The 20,347-nt window shown below is 45.8% G+C and overlaps 1 protein-coding gene across 3 annotated transcripts in view; it reads right to left on the bottom strand.

The window, feature by feature from the left end:
• Positions 1-3,072: 3,072 nt before the first annotated feature.
• The window catches only part of KIF13B (kinesin family member 13B), a 144,734-nt gene continuing 127,459 nt past the window's right edge, over positions 3,073-20,347 (bottom strand). For all 3 annotated transcript variants that reach the window (XM_069850602.1, XM_069850601.1, XM_069850600.1), the window contains 3 exons: positions 14,209-14,271; positions 11,674-12,694; positions 3,073-8,169 (listed from right to left, as the gene is read on the bottom strand). In XM_069850602.1, coding sequence (XP_069706703.1) covers positions 7,877-8,169; positions 11,674-12,694; positions 14,209-14,271 — 1,377 coding nt within the window. In that variant the 3' untranslated portion in view covers positions 3,073-7,876. The remainder of the gene's footprint in view (positions 8,170-11,673; positions 12,695-14,208; positions 14,272-20,347) is intronic.

Below are 20,347 nucleotides of genomic sequence, written 5' to 3' on the forward strand. Positions count from 1 at the left end.
TCCTTTCCTGGCAGAGGCTGCTCAGGCTGAATCCCTAGGGGTGCTCAAAAACTGCAGGAAAAATTCGGGGGGTCAGTGATGCTCTTCATAGTTATTTTTTTTTTTAATTTTCCTGCTCATTTTGATCGACACCTTTTAAGAACCAACTTGGGCTGAAGAACAAAAGGTGGCGCAAGGTTGTGGTGCGAGGAGGGTGTTACAAGCACCTTCCGGGAAGAGCGAGGCTTGAACAAAGTCCTGGTGCTTCAAAGGCTCCCGCATTTCAGCCAAGGAGTGGGTGGGTTTTTTCAGAAGTTAAAACATTAAAGGCAAGTGGCTTAAAAAAAAAAGCAGCTGTATTTTTGTGCACTGATTGCAAGACAACACTGATAAAAATATCCTTTGCTAAATGACTTTCAGCAGGGATTGTGGCATCAACACAGCGTTTGCTGCTTTAAAAAAAACCACAAAATAAAACAAACTCGCCCTCCCCCCCAAAAAAAAATCGGGTCGCACCCTGACGGGTGTTTGAAACACGAAGTAATTGGAGAAAAATGTTGTTAGAATCATAGAATCACCAGCTTGGAAAAGACCCACTGGATCATCGAGTCCGACCATTCCCATCAATCACTAACCCATGTCCCTCAGCACCTCGTCCACCCGTCCCTTAAACCCCTCCAGGGAAGGTGACTCAACCCCCTCCCTGGGCAGCCTCTGCCAGTGCCCAATGAAGAGAAGGAGAATGATGTGACTCCAGGAGGGAGTTTCAAGGGCATCCTGCTGCCCCGATGTTGGCAGGTGGTTAGATTTCTCATCACACTGAGGTTTCCTTTGGCTGGCAGGGCTGGGGCTGCAGGGTCCCCGCGGCACTGACCCCCCTGTCTCTGTATGAACCTGCGGAGCCATGTCTCCCAAACCGCCAGCTGGGCACCCCGTGAGCAACCCCCCTGCAGCACCCAGGGCTCATTTCCGTGCAAGGCAGAACAGGGATACAAGGAGAGAGTTTTTCCACCATGCACTGGATCGGTTCTGGGAGTGAAGATGCGGCTTTGGCAGCACTCGTGCCTCTCAACATGGCTGGTGCTCATCAAGAGAATCATAGAATCATAGAATCACCAGGTTGGAAGAGACCCACCAGATCATCGAGTCCAACCGTTCCCATCAAACACTAAACCATGTCCCTCAGCACCTCGTCCACCCGTCCCTTAAACACCTCCAGGGAAGGTGACTCAACCCCCTCCCTGGGCAGCCTCTGCCAGTGCCCAAGGACCCTTTCTGTGAAAAATTTTTTCCTAATGTCCAGCCTAAACCTCCCCTGGTGGAGCTTGAGGCCATTCCCTCTCGTCCTGTCCCGTCACTTGGGAGAAGAGCCCAGCTCCCTCCTCTCCACAACCTCCTTTCAGGCAGTTGTAGAGAGCAATGAGGTCTCCCCTCAGCCTCCTCTTCTCCAGGCTAAACACCCCCAGCTCTCTCAGCTGCTCCTCACAAGGCCTGTTCTCCAGCCCCTTCACCAGCTTCATTGCTCTTCTCTGGACTCGCTCCAGAGCCTCAACATCCTTCTTGTGGTGAGGGGCCCAGAACTGAACACAGGATTCGAGGAGCGGTCTCACCAGTGCCGAGTACAGAGGGAGAAGAACCTCCCTGGCCCTGCTGGTCACGCCGTTTCTGATCCAAGCCAAGATGCCATTGGCCTTCTTGGCCACCTGGGCCACTGCTGGCTCATGGTCAGTCGCTGTCAACCAACACCCCCAGGTTCCTCTCCTCCAGGCAGCTTTCCAGCCAGACTTCTCCTAGTCTGTAGCTGCTCAGGGTTGTTGTGCCCCAAGTGCAGGACCCGGCATTTGGCCTTGTTAAACCTCATCCCATTGGTCTCAGCCCAGCGGTCCAGCCTGTTCAGATCCCTTTGGAGCCTCCCTACCCTCCAGCAGATCCACACTTCCACCCAGCTTAGTGTCGTCCGCAAACTTGCTAAGGGTGCACTCGATGCCTTCATCCAGGTCATTGATGAAGACATCGAACAGGGCTGGACCCAGCACTGAGCCCTGGGGAACCCCACTTGTCACTGGCCTCCAGCTGGAGTTAACTCCATTTCCCACCACTCTCTGGGCCCTCCAGCCAACTAGTTTTCCACCCAGGAGAGTGTGCGCCTCTCCAGGCCAGAGGTGACAGTTTCCGAAGCAGAATGCTGTGAGAAACTCTGTCAAAGGCTTTGCTGTAGTAGTCCAGAGGCTCCATAAAGCACTGGTGTGACCCTCTTGATACTTCTGTGCGCGTGACAGGTCCCATGGCACCATCATGGCCCCTTCTCAGGCACCAGCACCTGCCTTTAGCCCAAAGGGAGAACCTGCATCATCATCCCAGGCAGCTCGACCCATGGAGCAAGCAGTGAGAGGAGCTGATGGCAGCACGAGGCAGCTTCACTGAGTAACCAGCATTTGCTTGGTGCATCACTTCACTCCAACCTCCTTTCTGGGAGCTGCAGAAAGTGATGAGGTCTCCCCTCAGCCTTCTCTCCTCCACACTAAACAGCCCCAGGGCCCTCAGCAGCTCCCAGAACCCCTGGGCTCCAGGCCCTTCCCCAGCTCTGTTCCCCTTCTCCAGACACACTCCAGCCCCTCAAGGTCTTGGAGTGAGGGGCCCAAAACTGAACCCAGGATTCGAGGTGCAGCCTCACCAGCGCTGAGTGCAGGGGGACGATCCCTTCCCTGCTCCTGCTGGCCACCCCATGGCTGATCCAAGCCAGGATGCTGTTGGCCTTCTTGGCCACCTGGGCCACCATTGGCTCATGTTCAGCCGCTGTTGACCAGTATCCCCAGGGCCTTTTCCTCTGGGCAGCTTTCCAGCCCCTCTTCCCCAGCCTGGAGCGCTGTGTGGGGTTGTGTCCCAAGTGCAGGACCCACCGCTTGGCCTTGTTAAACCTCATACAACTGACCTGGTCCCTTGGCTCCATCCTGTTCAGGTTCCTCTGCGGAGCCTTCCTGCCCTCCAGCAGATCAACACTCCTGCTCCATTCACTGTTGTCAGCAAACTGAGGGAGGTTGCGCTCGATCTTCTGGTGACAGGGAGCAGATGAACAAGCCGCAGACTTTCCAGCTCTGAAGATGATGTTTATTCAGGTACTGCAGGCTGCGTTGCGCATATAATACAATATTACAGTAATTTAGTATTGTACAGAAATAATTAAAAACTTTACAGCTCATTACAAAGTATCTTTGGATTTCAGCTCATTTAAAGGACACCAATCGGGACGTGACGCCACAAAGAGCCGCTCTTCATACGGAGAAACAGCACACGTACGGAGAGCAGAAGGGCGAGCTGGGAAGGGCTCTCCCCAGGCGCAGGGGCTGCCGTGGGGAAACCAAATCGCTTTTCCACGGTGTTAGAAAAGCAAAACACACTGGCTGCAGCGAGAGGGCGTGGGATGAGTGGGAACGGCACTGAAGACGAGGGACACCCTGCCAGTTATTGCTTGGCTCCTCTATCAGCTTCTAAATCAATTTGGAAAGCGAAGGGAGAGCAGCTGCCTTCTCTGGGCCAAGCAAAGAACTAAGCGGGTAAGGCTGGGAAGGGAAATGTCTTAATGTCTCGGGTTTGAGGCGCCCCAAGCCACGTTCCTGCTCTCTCTGCCGCAGCATTTGGATGCCAGAGCCAGGACGAGGCTTGGCCAGGAGGCTCCACTGCCCTCAAACCCAGCCTTGCCGGGGCTCACAGCAGAGAGCGGCACCCGAGCCCTTCGCTTGGGGCGGGAAGCACGGTGGTGGGGTGGGAGGAGAGTGCAGAAAGCAAAGCAGAGGTGGACAAAGGAGTTAGAGGAACAAGTCACTTATTTGCGACCCCAGCTCTGTAGTGTCACCAGTCTGCATCTTCCCTCATCACAGTCTTTCCTCTCCTAAAAGCTGTGAGAGGCCGGTAGGAATCCCAGCCTCTCGCGGCATCAGCTGTGACCCCGGGATAAGGCACCGCGAGACCCAACTTGTTGTGCAAAGAACCGGCAGTACCAGCATAAGGCCGACAAGTGCCAACACAGAACAGACTCCTCGGCAGCTCCGTCCCCGTACTAGCAGGTCTGTGCAACACCCGAGCTCGTTCCGTACAGGTTTTCACGACCAATAAGCAGGAATAAGGAGGGGGGTCCTGGTTCATAGGAGAGCAGAGAGGTGCTGAGCATCCCGCCTCACGCCACCTCAACCACGGACAAAACTCTTCTTAAGGACTGAGGCGGTATTAGCACACAACTCGTTTCTATTAGTTTTCCTCAACTAAACTACATCATTAAACAGGAAAGAGCCAAGGCCCTCAAACCAAAAAGGTACTATTTTTGGACACAGAGACTGAAACACCACGAGAGAGCTGAACGCAACACAGGAAAAAGGCTTGGCTTGTTTGAGAAAACCTCAAAAAGTCCCTCCAAAAAGCATCCTCTTGGCTGACTCGGAGCAATAACAGCGCTCCTTAGAGCCCTGGAAGTGCCGAGGAAAGGACCTGCCAAGCTACAGACACAGACTCGGACCATTAACTTTCCTACCCACTAACACAATTTTCCACACTCAGAATCTGAGACCCATCCACAGTTCAGGGACACAGAAAGCAAACCTGCACCACTGAGCAGACACAGGAGATGAGACACTTGCTACAGATTACAGTTCCTGCATTAAATATTCCTTCTCCCTTGCATAAAGTGCATGAAAATCTTGGAAAATATGCATAGCTATTAGCGCGCCAGCCTCAGTTGCTGGGCAGTTCCAGTTGAGCACCTCCTCCTCTAGGCTGAGTATAGAGTTTTTCTAATGCTATCAATAATACATCTCTCTATAACCTTCATTATGGTTTTAAACTGGTTAGTTGGTTTAGCTGGTGCAAAGAAACAGATGGCTTTGAGTAGAAGGATGTGCGCTCACTGTGCCAAAACCTTTAGAAGAAACCTCACGTATCCAGGGAAGCTGGAGTGAGCAGGAGGGAGTCAGAGAAGTCCTTGAAGATCGTCCTCACAGCTGATTTTGACGCGTTTGCCTCTCTAGAGCTTGCGCCACATTGGGGTGAGTCGGTCAAGACGGCTTCATGTTTGGGGCAGGTGTCAGGCTGGGATTTGAGGAGAGGTTTAGTTTGAAAAGTTGAGCGAGACAGTAAATCCAATAGAGGTATGAGTAAAATCCTCCCTCTTCCCAAGTCAACCAGGCGCTCCATTAACAGAGCCCTTTTGTCATGCTAGTCATCCACTGACGATTCAAAACATAAAAGCCACATTTTAAGAAGTTTACTTCCAGAACAAGCTGTCCCAGACGAGGCAGCGAGCATGCTGGATTCAACCTGGGCTTCACACCCCTCGGAATATGCACAGCACGGTTTTGTAACACGACCGAGGGTAGCTGGAAGAAATCCACCCCATATCAGTCAACTGTGGCCTCCAACCACGTGGTCCAGACGTGCAAACACTGCAATGGGACCTGAGGTGGTCAGAGCCACAGTACAAACACAGGCAAAGGAATTTATAGTGGGTAGCATAAACAGTGAACTATTAATGCAGCTGCCTTCTGCTTGACCGCTGCACTCCTGTGACTTTGATACCTTTACACCAGCACTGGAGAGTCTTGAGAGACAGCGGTGCAAGAAAAGAGGCTTCTAAAGGACTTGGACAGGTTCTTCCCTTCATATCTCCCCCAAAGGGGCCACCTAGCGAACGTCAAGAAATTTTAAAGAGATCCCTAAACCCAACAAATGAAATGCTGAGACTAAAAACCAACTATTGGTCGGGGCTGTTTCACATTAACTTTCCGCAGCACATCGTAACAAAGTGCAATTATAAAAAATGGTGAAGACGCATTTTAGAAAACTTGCAAGGCAGTTTAAGAGGCTTCAGATTAATGAGCAGGAGGTCTTTCATCAGCGAGACTTACCATGCCCCAAAACATCGTTTTGTTGCATGAGTCGTGTCTATAAGAACAGCTACAATTTTAAACCTCACGATTTTAGTGTCTGAATGCTTCACTACTAAATGTCTCCCATCACCCTGGCTTGAGTAGACAGGAGCTTTCGGCAAGAAAAGGAGGAAAATCTGTACACTAAAAATATCTTTAAAAGCTGGTCTGTACATTTTATATTAAGATTTCTTTAGGAAAATGTAGGAAACAGTAGGTACACAAAGCTGGAAGGATACAGAAATCCCTGGCAGCACTAGGCATGCTGCACTGTAACCCAGCCCGCTTATTGCTGCTACAGATTAGTTTCTATTTTAATTTTATTCCTTCTGCATAAATGATATTAATTACAGTAAATCAGCATAATTATCTCCTTCGCTAAGCATCCCTCTCTCCTTTGATGACAATGTATCTTTCCCTTGGACCTCTGAACCAGATGGCTAAGGCACTTAGGTACCCACATGCAGCATGGGCAGCGACTAGATACGTATTAAAGTTTAATCATGAATTTATCATCCTAAATACTCCCCACGTAGATAAAACGTCTACTGCTCAAGCTGTCCAATCCCCCCATGATGACTGAACAAGACATAAACAACTCAGGATATAAAAGTCTGTGACGTTTCTGGAAGCATTAGAAAAAAGAGCACGTGCACGCCGATATGTGCACATGAGAACACACACACATGTACAGTAACGTATAATTAGTGCCACAGGCAGTTAAAAACTAGCAAGGGTAACCAAAAATAAAACCAGGTTTTATAAAAGCCAGCCCAAACCTCCCACTTTCATGAGAGATTAATTTCGGGGACAACTCTTCAGCTTTTTAACTGAATTTGCTTCCAGGTGCTGCTGGGAGGGTTTAGCTGGCGACGGAGGCAACTCCTCTTTGGACCGACGCTTGGTCCGGTGCTCGCAGAGCTCCTCTGTGCAACATCAGCCAGTGGATGATTGTAAAGCGCAAACATTTCTTGTTTTAAAACAATAAATAAAAATAAATAGACTGGATCAATCCCATCCCAAAGGCAGCCACCCTCTGCTTTGTGTAACTGATAAAAAACCAAGTGTCTCCAAAGGCTGGGGGCGGGGGGAACATCACAGCATGGAAGTGCTGGTACCTCCGCAAAAAACCTCTTGGCACAAAGGACAGAACAAAAAAGAAGAAGGTCCTGCCATGTTGGGGCAAGTGAGGGAGAGGATCCTGTCATAGTGAGAGCGCATGTTAAATAGAATAGACAGCAAATTTGCTCAGCTCCCCCCTTTCCTAAAAAGGAATCAAAAATATCAGAAAGCAGGTCATGGGCCCTTCTCCCATTGCCAACAAATCAGAAGAGATCGTGCTGATTACCACAGAAGAAGAGAGGCACAACAGGCCAGTCATCAAAACGGGCACTGGTCCCAGGTCACATAAACAAAGAGCTGTTGCTTTTTAAATAACAGGGGTTTTAAGATTCTTTACATCCAAATGAAATTTTACGGTCACTTTCCTACTCGTCTGGAATCATTTTAACCTTGCCCTTTCAACATATATTATGTGATGTGGACACAGCTCTTAGGAAATTAGAAAAGAGCTGTTATTGTGGGGATTTTTTTTTAGAATTACCAGTCACACCGAGAGAAGCACTGGTGTGTGGGTAGAATTTTGCAGCTCTTGGAAAGCCATCCCTTAATTTGAACAATTTACGCATCTCTTCTCTGAAAGGTAGAAGAGCGCAGAGCTTATACCCACCCACCGCCACGAGCCTTCGCCGGCTGCCATCAGTCACACCCTGAAGCATCACAATTTGTAACAGGAAACGAAGGACGTAGATCCAGCACCGTGACAAGGCAAAGAATTAACATGTCAATCACCCAAAGCAGAGAGAAAACCCTTCATTAGTGTTTGCCACAAACTAAGAGTTCACGTGGTTGGTTTAGCTTCCCGATGCTAGAAGCTCCCCTGGCTGCATTGCTCGGTGTTTGCTGCGGCGGGCAGGGCTGCCTCAGTTTGCCCAGGATTTCCTGTTCTCTGCATTTTTCTGGCTCTTCTCGGGTCGCAGCGTGGATCCTCCTTCTGATTTTGCCAAGGCTGTGAGTGAAGCCAGGTTGGAGGCTGACCCGGAGAAGTTTCCACTTTTCCTGTTCTCAGCGGCGGCTCCTCCTTGCAACCTCAAGCCACTGCTCCGCCGTCTCACTGATCCCGTGGCCTTTTTAACTCTGCTTGGTTTCACGAGCAATCCGTAGCCTGGGTTGCATCGGAAATACTGCTTTCCACCGATTGAGCCGTCGTTTTTACCTTTGACAAGAAGAGAAAGAGAGATGATGGGCAAAAAGGCATACGGAGTGCTCTCAGGAGGACACGTGGAAAAATTCTGGGATGAAGAAAACTGTTCCCTATAAATACACTGTGAAGGTAAACACCCAGAAGGAAACAGCACTGTAGGCACTAGAGGACAAAGCCGGTACAGGCACAAACAAGTATCAGTTGGAAATCAACACACTTAGTGATATAAAGAGAGGTTTTCCAACTGAGTGATATAAGCTTTCCAGCTGCTAGAGGAGTAGAGAAGTGGGAGTAGCCTTCCCACAGGAGTGAAGATCAAACCCACCCCATCAGCTGGTTTTATATCCAAACCTTATAAAATTGAGTGGAGGAAGCAGCTGGCTGCAACAGCAGAAGGCTGGGCTCCTGGCTGCAGGCTTGTGCTCCAGCAGCACCATCGAATCATAGAATGCCTTGGTTTGGAATGGACCTTTATAGCTCATCCAATGCAACCACCCTACAGGAACAGACACATCTTCAACCTTATCAGGTTCCTCAGAGCCCCACCCAACGTGACCTTGAACGTTTCCAGGGATGGGGCTACCACCTCCCTGGGCAACCTGGGCCAGTGTCTCACCACCCTCATTGTAAAAAATTGCTTCCTTATATATAGACTAGATCTCCCCTCCCTTAGTTTAAAACCATTACTCCTTGTCCTGCTGCAAAAGGCCTTGCTAAAAAGCCTGTCCCCATCTTTCCTGTAGGCCCCCTTTAAGTACTGGATCAGTATGTTTCATTGCCCAACCGAACAGGACATTCCACCCTAGCCTTCCTCCTGGTTTAGTGTTTGATAGGAACGGTTGGACTCAATGATACGGTGGGTCTTTTCCAACCTGGTGATTCTATGATTCTAATGAGAATTCTTTAATTTCACCCAAAGTTTAAAATAATTAGTTCAATAATAGCTGCATTTGCCTGCAATAGGAAGGAAAAAAACAACCAAACCAACATTTAAAAGAGCTTTTGGGTTTGAATTGATGAGAGCCTGATGTTGAGAAGAGTTACTGTTTCCTTGCCATGAAACCTTCATCGAACATAAAGAACAATTTCTTTACATTGACGCAGTTGAGATCCACTTTATAGAAGCATGAACGCTGAGAAAAACCTCTAAGATCATCCAGTCCAACCATCAGGCCAACACCAATGTGCCTATTAAACCACGTCCCAAAGTGCCACAGCCACACATTTTTTGAACCCCTCCAGTGATGGGAACTCCACCGTTGCCCTGGGCAGGAGCGGAGACTTTCCTCCTCTAGTGCATTTTAAAATCTCATGAACACTGTTCTGAGAATCAGGACAGAGACCACTCCCACCTGCAAAGGGAATGCCGAAAAATACAACAGCTCTTCAAATGACCAAGTCACCCCTTTTGTGTTAGAAGCATTTCCTTCTCTCTACCACTGTTACAGCTTTGGGTCTGATACACCCTCGCGTGGCCAAGGACTTGGACTTCTGCCCCTGTTTGTAGCATGACAAAGATAGATGTTTGTACTTCCCAAGTGAAGCTTCAGATTTGTAAGAAGCCACTTATGGGCCGGCAAATCAGGGACTTAATCTTTGTGGAAACCGATGGAAAAAAGGTATCCAGTAACATCAGCAGCTGAGACCCCAGCAGACCAAAGATCTCGTAGCCATTTAACTGGTGGACAGCAAAGTTGATGCTTATTGGGCATGTGCAAACAGCTTAAGAGAACTCGCACGATGGAACAGAGTAGCCAGACAGGAGGGAAGGTGACTTTTCAAAACTGAAATGAGTCTGTGAACTTATTTTTAAATTTTCTTTTTAAATAAGGCATGAATTCAGTACTGAGAAGCGGGTCTACAGCTTTCAAAGGTATTAAAGCTACAGTTTGCTTTCCAGGATGGAAAACTCCAGAGGGTTTTCTGAAAGCAGTTGAAAACACACTGTCCAGTTTAGCTTTCATGAGCACATCTTGCAGAGGGAAGATAACCGCTCATTTAATGGGAGTTCTGGGTCCTTGACACAGTATTTACCTTGGTGAAGAGCTCCAATCCCAGGGCAGCGGGCAGCAGAGACGAGCATGGGCAACTCCCTGGAACGTGCTGATTCACCAAACAGAGCCTGCACTGCAGACCTGAATGCTGCAGCTTGGTTAAAGGGATTTCACTAAGAAGCTTTACGTGCCCTTGGTAAACCAAACCCTCTAACTATCAAAGGCAGCAGCTTGTCCTCTGGATTTTCCACTAGCATGCCCTGTCTTCCCCCAATCCTGCCTGCTCTTGGAGAGAAAGAGTCCCATGAAAGTGGACAAGAACCTGCAGACAAATGGAGTTAGGAAGCCTGGGGCTCCAGCAGAGAACACACACCAGCCGTTGACTTTCTTTCTTGTGCTGAGGTCACTATTTTTCTGCATCATGCTACAATGGAACATACAAACAGAGCAGAAACAACAGCCTGGTTTCCCAAGTGTATTAGAGCCTAAATTCTGGGAAACCTAGAGTTGTACAGGAAAGAGTCAGACAGGAATGAGGCAAACCAGAAGCCGAAAGAAACGTTCAATCATCTGTACATTTTGGTGGCTAATGTATGAATATTTCCTACTGCTTTTCACGTATATAGATATACACACATGCATAAACAGTCTTTTGTAATGTTACAGCTTATTTTAAAATAGCTTGTAAGAGACTAGGTAACCTGTTTGGAGACTTGGTATAGAATCATAGAACGGTTTGGAGTGGAAAGGACCTTAAAGCCTGTCCAGTTCCAAACCCCCTACCATGGGCAGGGACACCTCCCACTGGATCAGGTTGCTCAACAACCTCCAGGGACAGGGCATCCATGACTTCTCTGGGCAACCTGGACCAGGGCCTCATCACCCTCACAGTAAAGAAATTCTTCCTGAGATCTCATCTCCATCTCCCTTCTTTCAGCTGAAAACTGTTTCCCCTCATCCTGCCCCTGCACCCCCTGACCAAGAGCCCCTCCCCAGCTTTCCTGGAGCCCCTTTCAGTACTGGAAGTCTGCTAGAAGGTCTCTCTGGAGCCTTCTCTTCTCCAGGCTGAACAAGCCCAACACTCTTACTTAGCATCTTACTAATTAAGCACTTTACTTAGCCTAAATATTCCTTGGCTCTTTCGAATCTCACGACACTTGTTGCACTCTGACACACTTATCCTCAGAGCAGAAGTCCACAAGAGAACTCCAGGGACACAAGGCCTGTCTCCTGAAACTACATACTTACCAAGCTGCCTTGTAAAGGCAATCCAGATTCCTGCCTCTGTTGTAAGAATTCAGTGAAATAACCGAGAAGGGACCCAATTCAGAGGTCAGTGAGCCTAGGTCTAAAAGGCAGACTGGCAAAACATTACAGCAGGGAAAGGTCTTTTGTATTCCCCTTCTCAAAATGCACCTGGTAAGAGCTAATGACTCCTCCCTCATCATGAAGCTGCGTTAAAGCGAACACTGCAAATTCTAACATGCTGTCTGCTTTACACCCGGTTTAGATCATATTTTACCTGAAGGTAAATCCAGTTCGACACCGACCCATGTTCCCTCTTGAAAGTCTGTGGGTCCGATATATCTAACGATGCCTGTCTTATTTGCGCCAACTGTGACATATTCTCCCTCTTTCAGCCACTCGGGAATTTCATTGGCGTCTTCGGAGTCAGAAGTCACCTCCAGTTTTTCTTCTGCCATCTCTGACCCATTATGGTTCAGTCCCCGGGTGGCAGACGTGCTCTTTTCTCCTTCTGGCTGCTCTTCTGTGTTTAGTGAACAGCTGGGATCTGTCCCCAGCATGCTTGTAAAAGACTTAAGCTCTGATGTCTTGACTTTCTGGATTTTGAAGGGGGAGGCTGCAGCACTGGGCTGGGACAATTGGTCAGGGTGAACCTGTGGTTTGGAAAACACCAGTTCTGAACACCCAGAAGCCGTTTCTTTTCTCCTAGCTTGTCCGCCTGACTCCATTGATTGTTTGGATAACAACTCCTTCTTCGGAGCGGAGGTAGAAAGAAAGGATTTTGCATCAATGGCTACAGAGGCATCATTTGCTTGCTCGCTTTGAGTCACAGGAGATGTGCAAGATTTTGATTTCAAATCATTTCCCTTCACTTCAGTGCTGTCTCTAGGTCTCGCATAAGCACTTTGAAGACTAAAGGCGGGCAGACTCTCTCTCTTAGTACTGAGACAGCTTTCTGAAGAACTGTCTGAGTGCCCTGGCACGTCAGAAGAAGAGGCCTGAGCCACAGCAGGAGCTGGGAAGTCACTCATTGCAGCCATTTGACCTCCTGGTTGAGGCACAGCATCGTTTCCTGCTGCAAGAGCTTCAGAGAGGGTGGCTGTCGAGACACTGTGAGAAAAGTACCCACTGGAGGCTTCACTCAGAGGACTTGGAGGCCCTTCCTGGGAGTCCTGTGCCTGGGTGTCTCCTGTGGGCTGCTGCAAAGGCACTTTGGGTGTCTTTTCTGGACTCTTGTCCTCCTTGGACATCTGCACTGCAGTTTCGAAGGGCTGTTTCCCTACTTCCTCTTGGTTAATCTGAAACAGAAGAGGATAGAGACTGTGGAGCTTCGTTATATGAAATATCTGGGCTAAAAGGATAGATGCAAGACCTCTGGGAAGTACTAAGGCCTTCAGCTTATCTAAATCCCTGTGTAGCTGAAATCCCCAAGAGATGCAAGCTGATCTGGAGTCAGCTTTGCAAACATGGTAGGATTGTCAGCTCATTTCTTCCATTAATAAAAAAGTGTCAACTAAAAGAAATACGTTCCCCAATATTTACTGAAAAATTATTTATATTACAGGAATGGTCATTTGCTGTTTGAATAGCAGGATTTATACGGAGTGTGAAACAGCCACGATCTATAAGTCTCTCACAGTTATTTGGCTTAACTCTCAGGATTGATAAATCACGCCTCTCCAACTAAACTGTCATTTATGTCCCTGTTTCCAAATGCCATTCCCACCTCAATGCCGCCAGCACCACACGCTTTCAGAGTATGAAATTAACTGCACCTCATGAGATTAACAGCCCATTTTAGTGATGTATTTCTTGGCTGTAAAGTTTACTAAATCTGATAGATCAATATCTTTGCCAGCACATGTACTCTAAAAGATTAGGATGTCTCTAAATCTCTTTGGGAGGGAGGGGGGAGGCTGCTAATATGAAGGGGGTGGAAAGGTGGCAGATTTGTATGTATCTTGGCTCTAAGGTGTACAGTTTTGTTTACTGGTCAAAATTTGTGGTTTATCCCATGTAGTGTCCCAAATACAGGATTTTCACCTTATTCGGAAGTGCTTTTTCCACTGGAAACATAAGCAGCATTTCAAGAAAGAGGGATTCGATTGAATCACAGGAATCTCAGAACTAAAAGGTAGCCTGCTATTGCTAAGTGAAATGTAATATAGAAAAGATTTTTTAAAATATTCCTGTGGATTAAAGACATATTTTTAGTTTTTCTGTGGAGAGGACAGTGTCCACATGGACTCTGGAGCTCTGCTATTTCTTTGGGTTTTCCCTTGTAAGTGTTCAGATAACACACATTTTGCTAAGACAATAAAAGCCCAGTGGGAGAAAGCTTCTTTGCTATTCATAAGACTGAAGTTCTGCTGAACTGAGAGATCATAGGGTCTATTTTCCCTCCAGCTTAGCAAGAGCCTTTCTTTCACGCCAATAACACGAATTGGCTTGAAATGTAAAACTGAGAATTAAACTTTGCACTCAATAACAGACACATTCCATTTATAGAAAGCATCAGAGCCTAGCAATTTGCCTTTTAAAGCAGCAAACCACCTAAATTTTAATTAGTTAACAGCTAATGCAATCATATGATTAACCAGGTTTTCCAATATTTCCCCAGCAATAGAAGGGGAGGTTTTACCAGGACCTAAGAAAACACAGCAGGACACACTGTGTTTAATTGTCTCACAGTGAAGCAACAGTAGAAGTGCAAGAGGTTCTAAGTAGATAACTCAGCACCTGCTTTTGTCACCTCTGGTTTCCAGGCATGTGAATATGAAAACTGTATCATCACAACCTGGCAAGTGCTTACCTGTTTTATCTTTGCAGCACTGGCATCAATACTAGCAGACTGAACCATAATTCGTGGGACAGCCTGCAGGAATGAAAAAACACAGAATGTCAGTCACTTAAAGGATTAAATATTGTTAAACTGGTCAACATTAAAACTTTTATTTGAAATTTTGGAATCACAAACAAACCTCTGTTGTGGAAGGACAGAGCATAGCTATTAGATTGCATTCTGATGATGTACTCTGAAGGGATAAAAACCTTAATCAAGGTATCCCTGAATTTTAACACATGAGCAGCCACAAGTACAAATCCATAGCGTACAAAGCTTGCTTTTGTGCCGTTTGCCAAAGCCAGCCCAATGAGCAACGAGATGACAAAGTGATGTGAAGCAGTGCTGGTCTGACTAGTGAAATCCTCAGCTTTGGTCCATCTCGAGAACCCCTGCTCCACCTCCAGTATCTTAATTCAGTTTAGATTTTAGCATTGTTCACTTTAACTCAAAAAGACAGCAAGAAGCAAGATTGGCGCATCCTCTTTTCAAAGAGGGCACCACCGCTGCCTGCTAGAGTGAAGACTACACATACTGCTTGCTGATCGCAATATACGGGCCCTGTGCCAGAACCACTTCTGCGTTCAGACAGTATCTTCTGTTTTATAGGATGGGTCTTAATACAAAGGCACTGACAATAAATGTCTCTCACTTGCTCCCTATTCAAGTTTTTATGTTAAAGATTTGAAATAATCACACTGTAACAGTGAACTGTGTCACGACGATAAATCTTGGGCTAAGCTTTTAACTTGGGCTGCCACCACTGTTGACACAAGAGGAAAAGGGACAACCAGTTCAACAGAGAACCTTGGGAAAGTGAAGCATTGAGAAAAGGACAGAGGAGAAAAAGGCAGAAATCTCTCTCTTTAGCACTGCTGAATAACGTGCTGCAAATTCAGGTTCACACTTCAAGGGAAAGAGCTCCTTAAGCACGACACATTATACGATTTCGGAGCAGACTGCTTTTTTAGCTTTTTCTCCAAGGGACTTGAGAACTCCTTCAGTAGGAACGTGTTAGCAGTGCTCATCTCTGAGACAGCTATTTCCAGAATTTGACAATCTGTTTAAAGAACTGAAGCTTTCCAGCTGAAGTGTTAAGATACTCGTCTCTTGTATCACTTCTAAGCACAGTAAAGCAGCAATATGACTATTTCTGTCCCCAAAAGTAATAAACATGGGAGAGAAGACAGAAGAGATTGCCAGGAATTAAATAAAACATGGTTGTTCAAGGTGAAAAATAAAAAGAGAAAAGACAGACATAACCCCCAACAGGTTCACAGTAGATCAAAATAAATTTTTTTAGGACGTTAAAGCTTCAGTTCAATAAAAGACAAACAAACCCCTCCTTTCCTGCCTTCATTAAACCTGCTAACTGAAAGTACACCACTGCAGTGGGGTTCAGAGCAAGCTGGCTCTGTTTCAGGTGCACAATGAGCGTTTTGAGATCCTTACTAGGACATACAGTGGCGCTGCAGGAAACAGACGGTGTCCTGAATCACAAAAAAAAAGTCAATGAAGCCTAAAAATAAACACAGCTTTAGGGCTCGTGATCCAGTGGTTTGCAGATACCTTGTACACCAGAACTTCAGCTTCCTTTGAGATGAAGTGTCAGTCTCCTCAGATAAAAGTAATAACCTAAAAGCAAATGGCAGTACTGACTTGCGACCTGGTCCAGAGAAAGCTGGAGGAGTGAGGTGCAGAGGAACTGACTCATTCAAAGTGTTAACTCAGATGCCCAAAGATAACTTGACTGTCAAGACAATCGAGTGTTTCACTTTAACAAAGACTGGAGAGGGATTAATTTTCTTTTCACAGAATCATAGATTCACTGAATAGTTTTGGTTGGAAGGGACCTTAAAAATCATCCATATCCACACCCCCTGTCATGGGCAGGGACACCTCTCCACTGGATCAGGTTGCTCAAGGTCCTATCCAGTTTGGTCTTCAACACCCCCAGGGATACGGCAGTCACCACGTCTCTGGGCAACCTGGGCCAGGGCCTCCCCACACTCACAGGAAAACATTTCTTCATCATATGTCATCTAAATCTCCCCTCTTCCAGCTGAAAACGGTTCTCCCTCATCCTATCCCTGCACTTCCTGATAAAAAGCCCCTCCCCAGCTTTCCTGCAGGGCCCTGTTAAGCACTGGAAGGATATAAGGTCTCCTCGGAGCCTTCTCCAGGCTGAAAAAGCCCAACTCTCTCAGCCTATTTTTTCTTTTTTTAAACAACACTGCAAATTTTAGCTTCAATAGAGGCTTACCACAGCCTTAACAGGGGCAGAGTATTTGGCAGAATGCATATGCTCCTGTTCAACCATCTTTGAACCATGGGCTGGTCCAGTTCCTCTTGGAAGTGGAAAGCCAAGCTATTCAATATCACCTTTTGATGAAAAAACTCACCTGTAGTGACAAGGTATTAGGGCTAATCCCTAGCCAGGCACTCATATAGCACTGTAAACCTTTTGCAGAGGTGCAGCTGAACCTCAGTGAGAAACCAAGAGTCTTGGATTCAAATTATCCTAGTTAAATATCTCTATGCTCCAGTGCTAAAAGCGCTGCATTTTGGCATCTCAGAAAGGTGGCACAAAGGCAAAACACTGTCCTTGTTGCTGTCACACGGCTGTCTGTGATCTGACACGGTGCAGAAACAGCCTTTTTCAGCAGAGCTTGTATCAGGGGCTAAAGGCAGCTCCAGGCTCTCATGCTGGCCCCATAACACTCTTTTTACCCCATGTTCTCCCAGTATATGTGCCATCTCTGGGATGAGCTCTGAGGTTACGTAGAGACAAGCACTCGGAATTGTAATAAGAAAAAGTATTTGAAGATATTTTCCAGTTCCTTTGATTTCCTTTCCTCCCTTTAAAACAAATAAACAGAGGAAAATGTTATTTTGTGCTGGTTTTTTCTCTCTCAAAACCCTCCGTTCTTCCAGCATGTAAATCCATGAAATCTTTAAAATCCAGCTGATATCACATAGCAAAAGAAATAAATCCGCTACACTTTAATCAGTCCTCATCAAGTTCTCCTCCTGAAAGGATGACGAATCCCAAAACTACAATAACTTTGCCAAGCAATGTTTAGAAAAACATAGGAGAAAGAAGCAATTATGAGAAGTGGCACTTGCCCAACTTTGGTGTCGACAAGAAACAGATGGGTAAAAACACCCTCATCAGGGTAGCAAGGTTACTAAACCAAATCATTGTTATGAAATGCAGTCAAGTTACTTTGGGGGGGTGCCGAAAACAATGTGTTTTCCTATCTGTGAAGATGTTTACTGGATGAAAAAATATTTCTGGATTGAGAGCCAAGTTCTGTCATTAAACATTTGTAGATAGCGACAGCGTAAATAGACGATATATTTACCCAATGGCAAAACATGACCCTTTAGCAGAGATAATTTTTGGCACAATTTCTACAAGCGAGCTGACAAAATACAGAGTAAGAGAGAACATGAAAGCAATTTACTTTAAAGCATCTTTGAATCTTTGTAGAACAAAAATTGTCTTTTTTTCTAAGAGCTGCTACTCTGTGCAGTGTCTTTGTGAGGATTTCCAAGAGTGAGTGTTTTCTGGCCAGATGAGAGGTCGGCTTGCACATACTTTGAGGTGACCAAAAGCCATGTAGTTACTAGTGATTAGTGTAATCTGGAGAGCAACCTGGCACATTGGTGAGCTTAGCAGGAAAAGCAAATGCCTAGAGAAGAGAAGGCTTCAGGGAGACCTTCTAGCACCCTTCCAGTATCAAAAGGGGCCTCCAGGAAAACTGGGGAGGGGCTCTTTATCAAGGAGTGCAGGGACAGGATGAGGGGAAACGGTTTTAAGCTTCCACTGGAAGGTGTCCCTGCTCATGGCAAAGTGGTTGAAACTGGCTGGGCTTTGAGGTCCCTTCCAACCCAAACTCTTCTATGATTCTGTGATCTCATCCACTTACAGAGGCACCAAAATGAATCCTAAATGAACTCTTCCACACCATCTATCACATATATCACACTGAGGGGCATGGTTTAATGTTTGATAGGAATGGTTGGACTCGATGATCCAGTGAGTCTCTTCCAACCTGGTGATTCTGTGATTCTATGTATATAACGGCAACTTCTTCAATGAGTGCAGAAAAATACATTTCGTATTTCTACGGCGTTAACATGTTTTAAAATGCCTGTGACAATGGTCACTGATGACTTCAATACAAAGCCTTTTGACTTTGTGTCACTGGATGAAAATCTTTCAATGTTAACACCCAATAACCCAGTAAGTTCAGTGCAGTCAACAGTACAGACTGGGCCAGGGTATATAGGAACCATCCTCCAAGCTCCAGAAATCCTCTGGCCAAGGTTAGAGCTGATGTAATCCCAAAAGGGCATTACCAAAAAAATTCCACTGCTCGTCTCTGCTTTACAATCCGTAGATGGGAATGACGGCACTCAAGGACTGCCATGCTGACAGTATTATGTTCACATCACCATTTAAAAGCAGCTATTGGAAACTTCTGCAGCAGGGCGTAACAGTTGCTTCATTAAATGTAGATTTAAATCAGTTTTGAGCACTCAATAAAAAACTTTTGCAAGACACACATAGCAGTGCAGTAACAATTCCAAATCCCCCATACACACCCAAAACAGTTGAATCCATTGTAAAAAGCCACCCCCCCAGCAATATTCCTATCTGCCCTCAATTTTAAAACCATTTGAAGGTCATTAATCATTCAAATATAATATGCCCTGTATTCCAAAAGGAGATCTGAACCCCAGTACAAGTTTGGTTGCTTTTAGTTTCAGGTGTTTGTAGGCTTTCTTCTGTTAAAGACACTGTGCATTTAAAAATTAACCCAAACAAAACCATCTTAGAAACAAGGAATGGTTTCAGTTGGAAAAGACCTTTAAGATCATCAAGTCCAACCATCGATCCAGCCCTGCTAAGTCTGTCATGAGACCATATCCCCAAGTACGACATCTATTCATCTTTTAAACAGCTCCAGGGATGGTGACTCAACTACCTCCCTGCGCGGCTTATTCCATTGCTTGACAACCCTTTCAGTAAAGAAATTCCTCCTAATATCCAACCTAAATCTCCCCTGGCGCATCTTGAGGCCATTTCCCCTTGTTCTGTCACTGGCTGTCAGGGAGAGGAGATCAACCTCAACCTTCTTACAACAATTTCACCTTATTCCACCTTCCATATGTGGAACACTTCAGTTCGCAATAACACTGTTGAATTCCACATTTCTAATATAATTTTGCAAAATTAACCATACTATTTTCTATGCTGTTAAATGACTGCATTCATAGGTCTGGGCAGATTAAAAGGGTAATTTGTAACCATTTTCAAGTTAGTTCTTAAAGAAGTTTCAGCAGTTTGCTCTAAGAACTTCAAAAGCCACTTTTCCACACTCATTCTCAATAAAAACTATTCATTTGAGGATGACAGCAAAAACTGAACTCAGAAAGAAATCAAAACACTAACAGCTCAGTCACAAGAGTGAGACACACATGAGCTCTGCCAGCCACAGAGGATCTGTGGAGCTGTGCTGATTATAGCATCCAAGTGATTCTTTACTTGAAACTCTGAAATAAAGCCTTTGAGATTTTTAAGAAGGTTCTCTGAGGCCACATTATTTACATTTGATTAAGGAATACCAGTTTTCACAATTATAATACGTGCCATGTACATCCACAAAACTGTTATTTTTTAATGCGCTGCCAGAAAAGGCTTTTGTTTATTTAGATAGTTTTTCATTAACTGCATTTCATTATTCTTTAAGATAAAGTACATCAGCATCAGAAGGTGAAAGATAACCAATTGAGAGCTGCCTTCTCCATGTCTCACATGTCTCTATTTCCATACCACAAAACACAAATAAATTATATTAGCCCATGGAAGTTGAAAGAGTTTACTGTTTTTAAGACATCTGTGACTCAAGATCTCTCATTTAAGCCATGTGAGCATCCAACATGGTTCTTGAGTACGAAGGTGACCAAATTCCACTTACCAAATGCACACTGGTCGGTGGTTCTGCCACAGCAATGTCAAAAAATCAGAAATTGAAATTTAATATGTACATTTTTAACGTCAGCACCCAACGATGCCCTAAAATGTAATTACACGGGCAGG

The sequence above is a fragment of the Phaenicophaeus curvirostris genome, chromosome 2 (assembly GCF_032191515.1).
Source record: "Phaenicophaeus curvirostris isolate KB17595 chromosome 2, BPBGC_Pcur_1.0, whole genome shotgun sequence".
In the NCBI taxonomy this organism is placed as follows: Eukaryota; Metazoa; Chordata; class Aves; order Cuculiformes; family Cuculidae; genus Phaenicophaeus; species Phaenicophaeus curvirostris.